Below are 13347 nucleotides of genomic sequence, written 5' to 3'. Positions count from 1 at the left end.
ACGACGGACGACGACGACGACGGACGGGAAACTGACGGACGGACTCCCGCACCGCACGCACTATCACCAGCCACCAGTCATCAGCCGCGCGTCTACGTTTCCATGGAAATGTCGCGGCCGCGATGCCGGAGGAGCGCCGACGGCATCGTCGCGGCCACGCCGCGCTCTCCCTCGTCGTACACAAAGTCGCTCACGTCACACAGCGTCGTCGACGACGTGCGCACGGCAACCGCAAGCGTCCCAGGTGGAGTGCATCTTCGCTTCACGTAACAACGACGGCACCACGCACCACCCGTCGTGGTAATTATCGCAAAAAATCAATATGGCTCCGAACGGACTACCTGGCTGAACCATGGATGATAGAAAGAATAGATGTCTCTAGAGGAGTTAAGGTGCCTTTACATGGCAGCGTTAAGCGTCGAGCGTCTGCGCAGAAAAATGCGCAGAATTTAAACGAGATGGATTTTAGGCCGGTATTCATAGTCAGCTCTTATATTTAAGACCGTCTTAAGTACAATCTTAAGATGCCCTAAACCAATCACAGAGCCGTATTAACATTTTAAGATATTACTTAAGACGGTTTGAAATAAGAACTGACAATGAATACCGGCCTTAAAATAAGAACTGGCTATGAATACCGGCCCTAGGCTGAGATTAGATTGTACGCAATTTTCTGCGCAGACGCTCGACGCTTAAGGCCGCTATTACATTTGTCGTACGACAAATGTAATATCGGCCTAACGCTGCCATGTAAAGGCACCTTTAGGGACGGATTTTTCGCGCATGCGCAAAATGGAATTTTGAAAATATGCAGATACGTATACCGTACATGTTTATAAAAAAATTGATTTGATGTATACCACATTAATGTATCCCGTAATAAACCAATAATAGCTATGAAAAGATACTATCATCTTAAATATTCTTTTTAAATTAACAGTTTTTACAAAAAATATATTTCAATGTTTTTTATATATTCAAATATGTATATATTATAGGTATTAGAAAAAATTATGTTGATTATTTAATTATGTTACTTTCTATGTTACAGCTTCAAACATAAAACTTACTCGCAAAGTGTTTGCTGATAAAGAGAGAGAGAGAAAGAGAAAAAGAAAGAAATTTCCTATCCTTCATATTATCAAAACATAACAAGTGCAGCACTGTAGTAAGTGTACTACACTCGAAATGATGAAATGGCTGATCTGATAATTTTGCATGTTCGTACAGTGCTTTTTTAGAATGCTTATAATTTTCTTAAATATTCAGTGTTATTGCAGTATTTTACACAACACAAACTGCTAGTTTAATAATAAAAATGGAATGCAAATTGTGTGGTGTACAGTGGAAAAAAAATAGCAATATTTCTTTCCATTCGTAAGTATATATATACATATATTCAAAAAATTATCATGATTTAAAACGAAATATATATAAAATGATATAATCTAAGTTTACAAAATATATGTGTAAAGGTATATATCTTGTATTGAAACTCGAATTTTGACAAGAGATCTTTTATTCGTTTTTTATCTCTTGTCAAATTCGCTCATATTAAGGATTTTTATACAGGATGTATAACACAAGGTGTTACACGAGGTATTTTCTCCTAGACTGTCAAAGGTAGGGAGAAAATTTGTTTTGCCATTTTTATATCCGTCATTTAAAAGACCCTAATGAACTATAAAAATTACAAATGGAATTTTCTCGCTATTTTTAATAATCTCGAAGAAAAAGTTTTGCAACACTTTATGCGGTACACTTTGGATATCTTTACAATTATTTTTACTTTATTATTTACCAACGAACCTAATTTTAAATTTCGATACAATAGCAATTAAATAATTGAATTCATTTTGGACTTACGAAATTATATAGATGCTCTTGATATATCTGTATATGGTGTATGTATGTTTTTTAGAATTCCAAAAAATCCTGTCCTTCGAAGAAGATGGATTAAAATATGCAATTTCCAAAGAATGTCAAATCGACCCAAGTTATCTTCAATTAGAATATGCTCTGCACATTTTGATACTGATTCTTTTTCCTTTATTCCATCAAAAGATAATTTTCATCGTTTGTATCTTAAACCTGATGCTGTACCAAAATTGGGAATAATTAGAAGAGAAATGCCGCAGAAATTGATTCTGTAAGTATATCAGGAGATACAGTAGCGCTTTGTGCAGAATACAAGAAATAAAAGTTTCTTTATCCTAATTGGTCAATCGAACGCCGCTCTACTCCAAAGAGTGAATTTTGAAATGCAACTCAATGAGAGCTGATAGTATATTACAGTGAACCTTTCTTTCATTATTTTATAGAAAATCGGAGTCAGAATTAGAAAGAGACAGATATACCTTTGTTTTATTTAAATCTTTGTCTCTTTTTTATATTACATTATCCAAGCTAATAACATTTCTCATTAGATATTTAATAACAAGAGCGATACAGCAATGTATGCAGCTCTCACAGGAAATCTTTAGATTTTATGTAATTATCAATTTAAATCTATTTAAATTGGAAATGGTTGTGAATTATTTTTTTTTTTTTTTTCAATTTTTGTAAAGTATAAATAAAATCAATATTTTTACCTATACTATAATAGCTATAATAGATACTATAATAACATAAAAAAGATCAGCGAATTCTCAAAAAAGATAATGATCTATCCAGAACATGTATATATATTAATAAGTAAGCAATTATGATATGTAATATTGATATTTTTTTTTCTTCACATTATGCAATTATTTATTTTATAAAGTCAATTTCAAGAACAGATTTAAAATGGCCGCTGAAAGGATCTAACTGTGAAAGTGCTACCAAGTGTAAGGTCGATATTACATTTGTCGTACGACAAACTTTTTAAGCTTATTGATTGGCTGCAAAAGAAACTTTCTCGAGTCTCTAGAAATTAGCTAATCAACGCGCTTAAAAAGTTTGTCGTACGACAAATGTAATATCGGCCTAAAAAGCAAAAATGTTCTCCATTGGATCATTTCTCTATTTTTAGGCCGGTATTCATAGTCCGTTCTTATATTTAAGATCGTCTTAAGTTTGGTCCTGGGTCGTCCCAAAATCTTATTCAACCAATGAAATAGCCGCTTAGCATCTTAAGACTGTACTTAAGACGATCTTGAATATAAGAACGGACTATGAATATCGACCTTTAAGGGCTCACTCTAGTATGTTGTAAACTCAATGACAAGAATCGCTCGCAATTCATACTACATTCTGCATAGTCTGTGTATCATACAAATATAACCTGATATAACCTCATGACTGTTTACTATGTTTACGATATATATGTGATATATATATATGTGTATATCGGAGGATGAAATTTATACGAATTTTTCTTTTTACCTATTCTATTTTCTATTAGCATTGCATATGACACGATTCTTATGACAAATGCGTGACAACGATAACATTGTGCCATAAAAACAAACATGTCTACTTCTCATTAGCATCATCATGTGTAATTTGTAAAGAAGGTAACTCTTGCGATTTTGATTATATATTTCGAAAATTATATATATATATATATATATTTTTTTTTTTTTTAGATATTACATATTTTTTTTAAGGTACAATGGCTGCGTTCCGAAAGCACGCTTACGCGCTGAAAGTGTTGTTCTATCTTTGTTATTTACGAAAAATTGAACAAGGGCAAAGCATGGTCATGGTGTTAAAAGCGTGCTCCTGGAACGTATCTAATATGAAATTTGTTAAAAATCTATAGAACACAGTTTACATGTATTTAACAAATGTATTAAATAGATTTTATTACTTTTATGATAGAGTTGTAAATCCATCTTTAAATAGTTCCGAATATTCAGAATCTTTTTACTTAGCGTGTATCTTTTTAAATTTGATTTGAATTTATTTCCAGTAGCGATATTAGTTATTTTTATGTCGTAGGAACAGGAAAGATACCGAGACAAATTGGTGCTTGGATAAAGTTTTTAAAGAACATTATATCGCACATATTGATGAGATGAATAACCAAAAAAAGGTAACTGAAGATGACAAAATCAGAACAGATGGATTCAAAAGAGGATTGGAAGCGGATAAAATCCTTGGTTCGGCAGATGATAACGGAGAGCTAATGTATTTGATGCAGTGGTGAATAGATATCATTATGTACCATATTTATCTACCTAATAATATATCACAATAGATACAAATATGAAATATACATTGTAAAAGAAGCTTATGAACCACAATGCAAATAATTTAGAAAAATTATTGAAACTAATCTGTAACAAGAATGGATTTTCTTTATGCAGGAAAGGAACAGATGCAGTCAACATGGTACCTGCTAAGGAGGCTAATATAAAATGTCCCCAAATTGTTATTCGATTTTATGAGGATAGATTAGCTTGGCACACAGCAAAACCATGTGTAAAATAGATGTATTTCCTTGAAGTAAGGTCATGTATATATAAGTATTTATTGCGAAATTGAATTTCATTATATTTAATTGTATAATAAATATTCTTTATGAAATCGTTTGTATATCTACATATTTAATAAAATGTTTCATTTCTTTTTAAATCTATTTACTTAATTTTAATTCCCCTATACATATTAAATACATATAGAAAGAAAAATTTAATAACTTTGTAATATATTATTGTATGCTTATTTATTGTATACAGGGTGTCTCAAATGATCTGGGACACCCTGTATATTAGCAATTACCGAAAAATATTTCTCAAATAAGATTTTTAATTTCTAAATTAATTGATATATAAAATAATTTAAATGATAAAGATGAACGCTTCTCATTCTACATTTATCTTTTATACATGATTTCAAGCACAAAAAAAATTGCAACTAAAAGAAATAGACCCACGAGTAGGATCTACAAATCCACAGTCTTTTTTTTACCATTTTATTATTGTGTTCGACAAAATAATAGAGGCGCGTACAATGAATAATGTATTACAATGTCTATACACGACGTTATGTTTCGTTATTACCAGCGTATCTCTCTTATTGTAATAATTAATATATATACAAGTTAGATCGCCGATAGAAAATTCGTAACGAATCTACAAAGTCGTTTTATTTACAAAAATCCGCCGCCGCCAATTTCGGTGCCGATCGGGGATCAATGAGATCTTGGAATTTCTTAAAACAATGGGTTGCAATTTGAAGAGCTTCTAAAAAATCAAAATTTAATTATTTCCATTTTACGAATATGCATTAAATTTTATCTTCAAGTACATTGCCAATAATATAATTATTTTGATAAGCAGGAACAAAATGGAAACAGGATTTTTTCGTCAACAAGTGAGTTCGGAATGTTGAAATTTCCGATCTTAATTAAAAGTTTTTTGTAAAAAAAAAAAATCTATATTTAAATTTCTCCATATCGCGAAATATAATTGTGTGATATGTTTAATTTAATAAAAAGTTTTAATCAGCAAATTTCAATAAGGAAATTTCAGACAATTCTGTAAAAATGGATTCGATCCTTTTGACAAGCGATTTTCAAACGGATGACACACGCGACAAAAGGGATATATATAACGTGCGATGTGACTCGCTATTTATAACACATCCGAATGCTAATGCAGCTAACGCCGTTCGAAGATGACGTCCGTATTGAAAATTGTTTAAAAAAAAAAAGAAAGAGGAATAAAATAACGGGTTAGAAAGCTCCGACCGGTGGTACGAGTACAGTATTATACATATCGTTCGCGCGATGAAAGAAAGATCAAAACTTTCGCGGTCGACCTCTTTTCCGAGGAGATGCGATCTTACGCGCATTCGGGCGGGCGCGTAATCTCCGCCGCAGCATTCGCGGCGTGTCATTATGCACCTTCAGGTGCTGCAAGAACAGCATTCTGGACTTGATCAGCTTCTTACAGATATGGCACCTGCGCAATTGCTCTACAAGCAACCCGCAATAGTGAGATTAGAAGAACTGTAAGAACTTTCTCATCTATTCTATATTAAAATTTATCAACAGTGTTGTTCTGTAATTTAAATACATACCAGACTTCTTAGTGCCATGCTGCAAACTGTGCGCGTCCAGCAAAGCGGAACTTGGGAACCACCGGCCGCAGTCCGTGCAGCTGAGCTTTTTCGTTTCCCACGAGGAATTGCTCCTTTGCTTCCGTTTTCTCTTCACACTGGCCAGCATACTGAGCTCGCTTTTCGGTGTGTCGTCATCGTCACTCAGTTCTTCCTCTTCTTCTGTTGAAGTTGCCTCCTTCCGTTGAATCGATCTCCAGGATTTGTCCTGGGTTCTGTCATAAAAAATCCTTGATGAGCAAAATATATAGATGAACTTTTATTAATATGAAAGCTAACAAATATTGGATTTTACTAGAAAAAATAGAATGAAAAACATGGCACCATGCTCCAAATAAACAGATTCATTAAGAAACATAAAGAAGCTTGAAAATCAATGAATGATGATTAATTTAAAAAACAGTCATATTATAGAATTATATAAAAAATGTCAGATTAAAAAAAACATATTATCACTTCTTTTCTCATGTTAAATTGCAAAATAAAGAATTATTTTGTATTAATTAAAAAGAAGTCAAATCGGTAATTAATAAAGATTCCTATATAAATGTAATCATGTTTCTCTGGAAAAAAAAAAAATAAACATATTTTAAGATGAGATAACCAAGAAGATTCATATTTATCTCACACATATAAAAATTAATTTCACATAAGGAAAAAAATGTGAGTCTATACAATATAACAAAATATGATTACTATCGGTTTATATTCTGGTGAAGTAAGATCCAACCTGTGCTTTTTCCTCTGCGAATGCGCCGCGCGAACATGACGCGCCAGGGCCACGACCACGTCGAACTTCTCCTGACAGATTTTGCAGGCGTATTGCTTCCTAATCTTCTGATTTCCCTTCTTGTCTTTGGCCTTCCTCTCACCGAGCCTGAAAGCATTCGCCGGTGATTTCTGGCAAATTCTAAGATGCGTGTCGAAGGCATGTCGCTGCCGAAAATTCCTGGAGCAATGCTCGCACCGCATCATGTTGTTGAGCTTCGTCAAATCATCAGCGGATTCCTCATCATCATCATCATCATCCTCCTCCTCCTCATCATCGCCGTTGTCAGAGTCCGAGTCTCTCACCATGATAATCTCGTTTTCCTTGTCACTGGAATACTTGTCTTTGCTGTCGTCCAAAGTGATTTCTACTACATTGCGCTTTGGCTGCTTCTCTTCCTCGTCGGCATCCAAGTCGATCACTTCCACGACCTATCAAGTAAATTTCAACATGTCAGAAAATGAGTATCGTTAAAAGTTCAAATACATTTAAAGCTATCTGAATGTCTAAATATATTTTTCTTTGATTCTGCAACTATTAAAGAAAAAAGTATAAATTGTATACTAGTCCGATAGATCAAAGATTGTAAATTTGGATGTTGAAAGATTCGAGAATATATGCAATAGTTTTAATTCACTAATCATTTGTATATAATGCGTTCACCTCTCGCCGCTTTGTTCGTTTGATCCTCTTTGTGTTGGGTATGGTGACGCGCATCTGTGTCGATAATCGACGTCGCCGCCTGCCGCGTTTCTTGTTGATCAGTTCTTCCTCGCTTAACATTGACGCTGGCTGGATGATGATCTCACCGTCGTCTCGGTTTACAGAGATCAATTGTTGCTTTCGAGATCGCTTGACTTTCAGTTGTGGTTGCGGAGTGCTCGCTGTCATCATCGTCGATGGCGGCGAATCGGTTAACGTATCGATCAACTGCTGTCGATCGTCCTCCGTGACAGAAACACGGTTGATTGGTGACATGTACAAGTCTAATTCGTCAATGTCTTCATTCGATGGCTCGATGCTCGTCGAAGAATCATGTAGAAAATCTTGCGGGAAGTTTAACGATTCATCGTCTTGCAATTTGTTAGATTTTTTTTCGCTTCTTTCCGGAGCCTTTTCGCGAAAGGTCTTCAGATTTTGCAACGTCGCCTGAATCTCGTCGAACGTCAGCTCCGAATCTGATTGATGATCGCCCTCTAAAAGAATATATTGCACAGTCGAACGTTCCATCAATTCATCCTTGTGTTCGCCATTATCCTGACTTTCATCAGATTGCTCGGCTAAAAAAATGTATTTTCCAATCTTTATATTTATATATAAAAGAAGTATGTGTTATATGTGTGTATGGTTCATCATAAATCCTATGTAACAGAATTTATTTCTGTATAATAAAAATAATTTGTATATGAAAATGAATTTGTATCAATGTTTACCGATATTTATGGAATTATTATCCATCATAAAATACGTAATATCCGATTGTTCATTGTCAGTAATGTGGATCCCATCACTGGACGTTGAATTAATCTTGACAAAATCGTTATAGTTCTGGCAGGTTTTATAATTGTGTACTATTCCGCAATCTCCTTCCCGCACAACGCTCTTTTTGCTGCTCTTGATTGGTGTATCATGAGTAAAGATCTTATCATTCGCTTGCTCGTTGACTTCTTCGAAATCCTCCTTGCGATAAAATACCGGCGGCTGAGTAGTTATTAACCGTTTCTTCATCTGCGACGGTTTTTTCACCGTCCGCACGGCTCCTTCACCTATTAGTCGTTCTACATCTGCTCTATAAGTATGTTTATATTGTAATTTTTACGATCAATTTATGAAAACAAGAACAGAAAAAAAGAAAAACTAAATTAAGTAAAAATATGTAAGACTAATCCTTCTAACTGAAAAAACTGAGAAACAATTTCTCTAAAAATCAATCTTTTAATTAAAACTAGATTAGTTTACTTACTTCATGAGAAATTGAAAATTACTCGGAGGTTCGCCAGATTCATCGTAAACAGCCACAGCAAATATCTCGTCCGAGTCTTCCACAGCATAGAGAGCCAATTGTTGTCCTGCTGCAGTGACGAAAGTGGCAATCGTTTCCTCATCGCTCTCTTGCTCCTCCATTTTGATCTCCTGTGCATTATATTCGTCATATAAATATCACTATTAAGCTGATAAATTTTAGTTCATTCAAAGCAAACAAATGGAGAATAACCAGTTCCTAAATATGTACCCTCCAAGATGATTCAGCAATTGTTTCGCAATCCCATTTCTCCTCCATCAAACTCTCTGTCAATGGAACGGAAACAATGGATTCCTTATAATCTACAGCCGCTTTGTCACGGGTTTCCAGATTCTCTTCAAAATACATAGGTGTATTCGTCTTGCATTCAACTTTGTCTGACAAATATCCATTTGTATCCACAACAATCTCTTCACCTACAACCTGTAAAATGTAGAAATGTTAAGAATATTGATATAGAGATACCATTGTTGACAAAGTTGAATTTTTTACCAGGCTTCCCTCGATACATTCTTTTTTCACTGTGCATTGTTCCAATTTTTTATCTTGAAAACTGATTGTTGCAATCATCTCATCGGATATACATTCCTCATAAGTGTGTAATCCACTGGTAAACGACATTTTTGAGAGTAGCTCAATGAAACATTATTATTGTTGTCATAATCATAGAAAATATCTGTAGATATATAAATGCAAAAATATATAAAATATATTGGCATTTTATATACAAAGTATACAAAATGTAGTATCCAATAGAGAGACATACGTATATATACAATTATAATAAATTTTTATATCAAAATTTATCATAACATTATATACATTTTTTTAAAGTTGAATTTTATATATATATATATATATATACGTACATTTTATTTATATAAGTAGCATGATCAATATTTTAATTGCTCTTGCAGGCAATGTATATTAACGCGAAATAACATCATTAAAAACATTATGCTTAACAATTTCTGTTAAAATACAGTCATTCCAATTATCCAAGAAAATGATTTTAGATTTTTATTTATTGTTATTTTGTTTCGGACAGACCGATAGATTTAATCTAACTACATCGCTCGTTGCAACTCGAATACGTTGCGTAAACGTTGAATTTAAGGGTTATGTTTATCCCGATATCGCAATAGATACGCGAAGAAATTTGATAAACGGATGCATACTTGCTCGTGTATACGTAAATACGCGCTTTGTTTCTCTACGAGAATAACGATATGTCGCGACATAAAAGCTTCACAAGGTTCGCAATATCGAACAACATAACACACATTGGTGTAACAAGAGCATTAACATGAGCGGAAATCGCTTCCATGTATTGGATAGTGACGAGAACAATAAATAATTGCAGTGTGTCAGGAGTTGGGACCTGGGAAGCGAAAAAAAATAAAGAAAAAAAAAATTAATAATTTCTACCAACAAAGAACGATAAAAAGTCTCTAGATTGAATCGGAATGAATTAAGCCTGTATCGGATTGCGCAAGATTGAAATTGACCAATCAGGACAAAGAAGTTCGAATTCCTTTCGACCAATGAAAAATCAGGTATAGACAATGAAAGAAGATGGCTTACCTATCTACCTATCTTTTCTTTTCGTCCTCGAACTCCAATAATGCACCGAGCATTCAAGATCAATTAAAATCGATAAAAGTGTCCATCTATTGATGAGAAATGCTTCGAGTCGTTTGACTGGTCGATCGGATGGAACAATAGGTGAAAGATTTCTTTGTTCGAATTAATCAATTTTAGATGCTCGCTCGATTGATCAATCAAAACAAAAAAAATCTGTTCAATTCCAAACTATTCGAATCATTTTGTAAACCGAGTGCTCGTTAGTCTTGCGACAGCTACGATATAAACTGATGCGGTAATAAATACGTGAAAATTTTAAAATATATTTTTATCGCCCTTTGTTATTTTTGATTGCATAGTCGGATATTTTCCAATTTTTTTACGCTTATAAATTTTTTTTCTTATAAATTTCTTCACTTTGTAAACCGAGTGCGCCGTGTGAAGAAAAATTTAGAGGAGCCAGTAGAAGAGATTGAGCATAATCTCAAGAAAGAGAGAGATATTTAAATATGTGAATAATTGAAATAGTTTATTATTGATTCAAACAATCGATTGTTGTTAGTTCCAGCTAATCTCGTTTGAATTTTCAGCAATTTATTTGGAATGTTCATGATAAATTATTCGTGACAGATACTTGACTGTCTTCTCGCATGATAAAATGGAACCAAAAGTTCTAAGCTTATCTATACTCTTAATTGCAATATTAGTATCGTCGATCGCTCAAACTCAACAAAAGAAGAAATCATGGCGCGACAAGGATATAAGAGACATGACGGAGGCTGATCTGGAGCATTTGTTGGAGCAGTGGGAAGTACGGTTGAATTATTGTTCTATTAGAAAGACAGAAAAATCGAATAGATCTTTTGATTAATTTAATATTTTAGGAAAATGATGAACCTCTGGAACCAGATGAATTGCCAGAACACTTGCGACCTAGTCCAAAGATAGATTTATCCCAGGTAATAGATTCCCTTACTGTGTTTATATATAAAGATCTATGGCCGTCAATTGAATTGGCAAATATGTGAATTTATCAGTTTCTTCACACTCGTGCATAAAATAAAATTTAATGTGTAGATAGATACTTCAAATCCAGACAATTTGCTGAGAATTACAAAGAAAGGAAAGGGCGTTATGATGTTTGTGGATCTTAAGCCAGATATTTCAGAAGAGCAAGCCGAGATTGTGATGCGTATTTGGCAGACCAGTCTGCAAAACAATCATATTATTGCAGAAAGGTATTTTTATATTCTCTGCACTAGATATTCTATAGAAATTTATCTACAATATTATTCTATATTAAAGAATTTCTTAGATTATGTTTCTTGATAATTTATCATATACATATATTTACAGAGATAAATAATATAATTCCATAAACATAACCATTATAATAATTAAATAATATAATTTCTACTGTCATTAATTCACTTGATTTATTATTCAAAAAACATATAGACGTTAAAAGATATGAGAATAGTAAAAATATTCGATATGTAATTTTGTGCAGATATCCAATCGATGTAAAACGTTCGATATACATGTTTCGTGAAGGATCTCAAGCCGTTGATGCTAAAAATTATTTGCTGCAGCAGTCCGAACTATCTCATCTCACCCTTGAAGGACAGACATTTTATAGTAATGAAAAGCAACAGGTAACAATGTTATATGTTGATAAATATTAGTATTTATAAATTCTTTCATAAGAGATAAAGCAAGCTTGATCTCTACAGAAAGCAGCTGACGAGTCGATAAGAAAGCAAAGTGCAGAGATAAAACAGAGCAAGTCTGAGTTGTAATCTTAATGCATTCCTATATTTCTCAAACATTTTACAATTTCAAGTCCTAACTGTTTCTTTCTTTGGTACAAATATTTTTTTCGTAATATATTTTTTTGATACTTATAAGTGTAAACAAATTGTTTCTGAAAAATATTAAATATACAATGTGCATTCATTAATGCATATGGTTAATAAAACAGCAAACATGTATTTAAAAACATTTATTGGATAACATAACATAAGTTCTATAAAATATGTGGGAGGACAACAACAGTGTCATACTTGTATGGGTTCACTTGGTCGCGCTTGTCTTACTGGCAAACTCCAACTGCGTGTCGTTCATCGCTTTGACCTCTCGTTGAAGTTCCTTCACCACAGTGGCAAGGGCATGCGGATTCACTCCATTTTCACACAATCTGATGCAAATGCTCAGAGTGTTCTCATCGAGATTCGTGTTCAACAGCTTGGAAATCTGGTATAAGGTTCGGAACGTCTTACGAGCGGCATTCACCTGGTGATTCACAGGCTCCGGCATGCTGGCTCGTTTCCGTTCCTTTCTAGAAATAAACAAAATACTCATGTACACAAAAAATGTTTCTTTAATTAACTTGCATTCATTTGGAATTAAAGTTTTATTATGTGTACAGGTCTTAGTATATACAAATGTTTCTTTAAATTTGTCAGTGTCCAATTTCCAAATACATTTTATAGTCAATTTAATATATTCTTTAAAACTTTTTCTTTCTCTCTTTCAGTGTATTTTCTCTTCTATTTTCAATAATTTTGAAACAATAGCCAATGTCAAAAAAAAAATAAAAATGAAATGCATCGTTTGGATACAAAATCAATATGCAAAATATTTTAATATTAATTTGAGAGAAAACTGGAATACTTGTGATTTAATTATACTTCCTCAGATTATTGTCTCTATAATAGATGAGAAGGAACAATTATAAGAATAAAAGACAAATAGGTTAAGTTCTTAATTGAAATCAAATTTTTTTTAGATTTAGAGACTTTAGTATTTAAATACAATAATAAATTCATTATTATTTCTCATGATTCAAATACTCACTCGTCGACGTTAGACAGCTTTATAATACAATATCACAAACATTCGTCGCAAAAAGAGAATTGTCAAG

The 13347-nt window shown here is 33.2% G+C and overlaps 3 protein-coding genes across 9 annotated transcripts; 2 read left to right on the top strand and 1 right to left on the bottom strand.

The window, feature by feature from the left end:
• Positions 1 to 1188: 1188 nt before the first annotated feature.
• LOC138931627 (uncharacterized) lies at positions 1189 to 4542 on the top strand. Its single transcript, XM_070292594.1, has 4 exons — positions 1189 to 1377; positions 1922 to 2149; positions 3925 to 4128; positions 4293 to 4542. Exons 1-4 carry the CDS (start codon positions 1319 to 1321, stop codon positions 4414 to 4416), a joined length of 615 nt encoding a protein of 204 aa, XP_070148695.1. The 5' UTR covers positions 1189 to 1318; the 3' UTR covers positions 4417 to 4542.
• On the bottom strand, positions 4455 to 10183 carry LOC138931626 (uncharacterized). 4 transcript variants are annotated; one of them, XM_070292591.1, is made up of 9 exons: positions 9710 to 10183; positions 9333 to 9516; positions 9051 to 9263; positions 8781 to 8950; positions 8251 to 8606; positions 7481 to 8097; positions 6779 to 7248; positions 6010 to 6263; positions 4455 to 5171 (listed from the first exon to the last, which is right to left on the bottom strand). In XM_070292591.1, the coding sequence occupies exons 2-9, from the start codon at positions 9459 to 9461 to the stop codon at positions 5074 to 5076; spliced, it is 2307 nt and encodes a 768-aa protein (XP_070148692.1). In that variant the 5' UTR covers positions 9462 to 9516; positions 9710 to 10183; the 3' UTR covers positions 4455 to 5073. The 4 variants fall into 4 exon arrangements, with proteins under 4 accessions (XP_070148692.1, XP_070148690.1, XP_070148691.1 ...); XM_070292589.1 differs by having other exon boundaries at positions 5079 to 5904; XM_070292590.1 differs by having other exon boundaries at positions 5079 to 5904; positions 10019 to 10183.
• Positions 10184 to 10440: 257 nt separating this feature from the next.
• Positions 10441 to 12409, top strand: Boca (LDLR chaperone boca). Of its 4 annotated transcripts, none has more exons than XM_070316489.1 (6): positions 10441 to 10565; positions 11132 to 11235; positions 11309 to 11383; positions 11502 to 11662; positions 11935 to 12079; positions 12158 to 12409. In XM_070316489.1, exons 1-6 carry the CDS (start codon positions 10517 to 10519, stop codon positions 12221 to 12223), a joined length of 600 nt encoding a protein of 199 aa, XP_070172590.1. In that variant the 5' UTR covers positions 10441 to 10516; the 3' UTR covers positions 12224 to 12409. The 4 variants fall into 4 exon arrangements, with proteins under 4 accessions (XP_070172590.1, XP_070172587.1, XP_070172589.1 ...); XM_070316486.1 differs by having other exon boundaries at positions 10477 to 10565; positions 11015 to 11235; XM_070316488.1 differs by lacking the exon at positions 10441 to 10565 and adding an exon at positions 10572 to 10719 and having other exon boundaries at positions 11015 to 11235.
• Positions 12410 to 13347: the final 938 nt, after the last annotated feature.

The sequence above is a fragment of the Polyergus mexicanus genome, unplaced genomic scaffold (genome assembly GCF_030449975.1).
Source record: "Polyergus mexicanus isolate NDT 795.1 unplaced genomic scaffold, iyPolMexi1.0 SCAF_3, whole genome shotgun sequence".
Lineage (NCBI taxonomy): Eukaryota > Metazoa > Arthropoda > Insecta > Hymenoptera > Formicidae > Polyergus > Polyergus mexicanus.
Note: the sequence above shows the minus strand (reverse complement) of the source record. Positions and strands in the feature narration are given on the sequence as shown.

Bases quoted from the DNA above. Each gene is read 5' to 3' on its own strand.
- LOC138931627 (XM_070292594.1), top strand. From the start codon at position 1,319: ATGGAATGCAAATTGTGTGGTGTACAGTGGAAAAAAAATAGCAATATT. The intron at 1,378-1,921 runs GTAAGTATATAT...TATGTTTTTTAG, and splicing joins AGCAATATTTCTTTCCATTC to AATTCCAAAAAATCCTGTCC. The intron at 4,129-4,292 runs GTGAATAGATAT...TTCTTTATGCAG, and splicing joins CTAATGTATTTGATGCAGTG to GAAAGGAACAGATGCAGTCA.
- LOC138931626 (XM_070292589.1), bottom strand. From the start codon at position 9,461: ATGTCGTTTACCAGTGGATTACACACTTATGAGGAATGTATATCCGAT. The intron at 8,098-8,250 runs GTAAACATTGAT...ACATTTTTTTAG, and splicing joins TAATAATTCCATAAATATCG to CCGAGCAATCTGATGAAAGT. The intron at 6,264-6,778 runs GTTGGATCTTAC...TTTTTATGACAG, and splicing joins TCGCAGAGGAAAAAGCACAG to AACCCAGGACAAATCCTGGA.
- Boca (XM_070316489.1), top strand. From the start codon at position 10,517: ATGAGAAATGCTTCGAGTCGTTTGACTGGTCGATCGGATGGAACAATA. The intron at 10,566-11,131 runs GTGAAAGATTTC...TTGCAATATTAG, and splicing joins TCGATCGGATGGAACAATAG to TATCGTCGATCGCTCAAACT. The intron at 12,080-12,157 runs GTAACAATGTTA...TGATCTCTACAG, and splicing joins ATAGTAATGAAAAGCAACAG to AAAGCAGCTGACGAGTCGAT.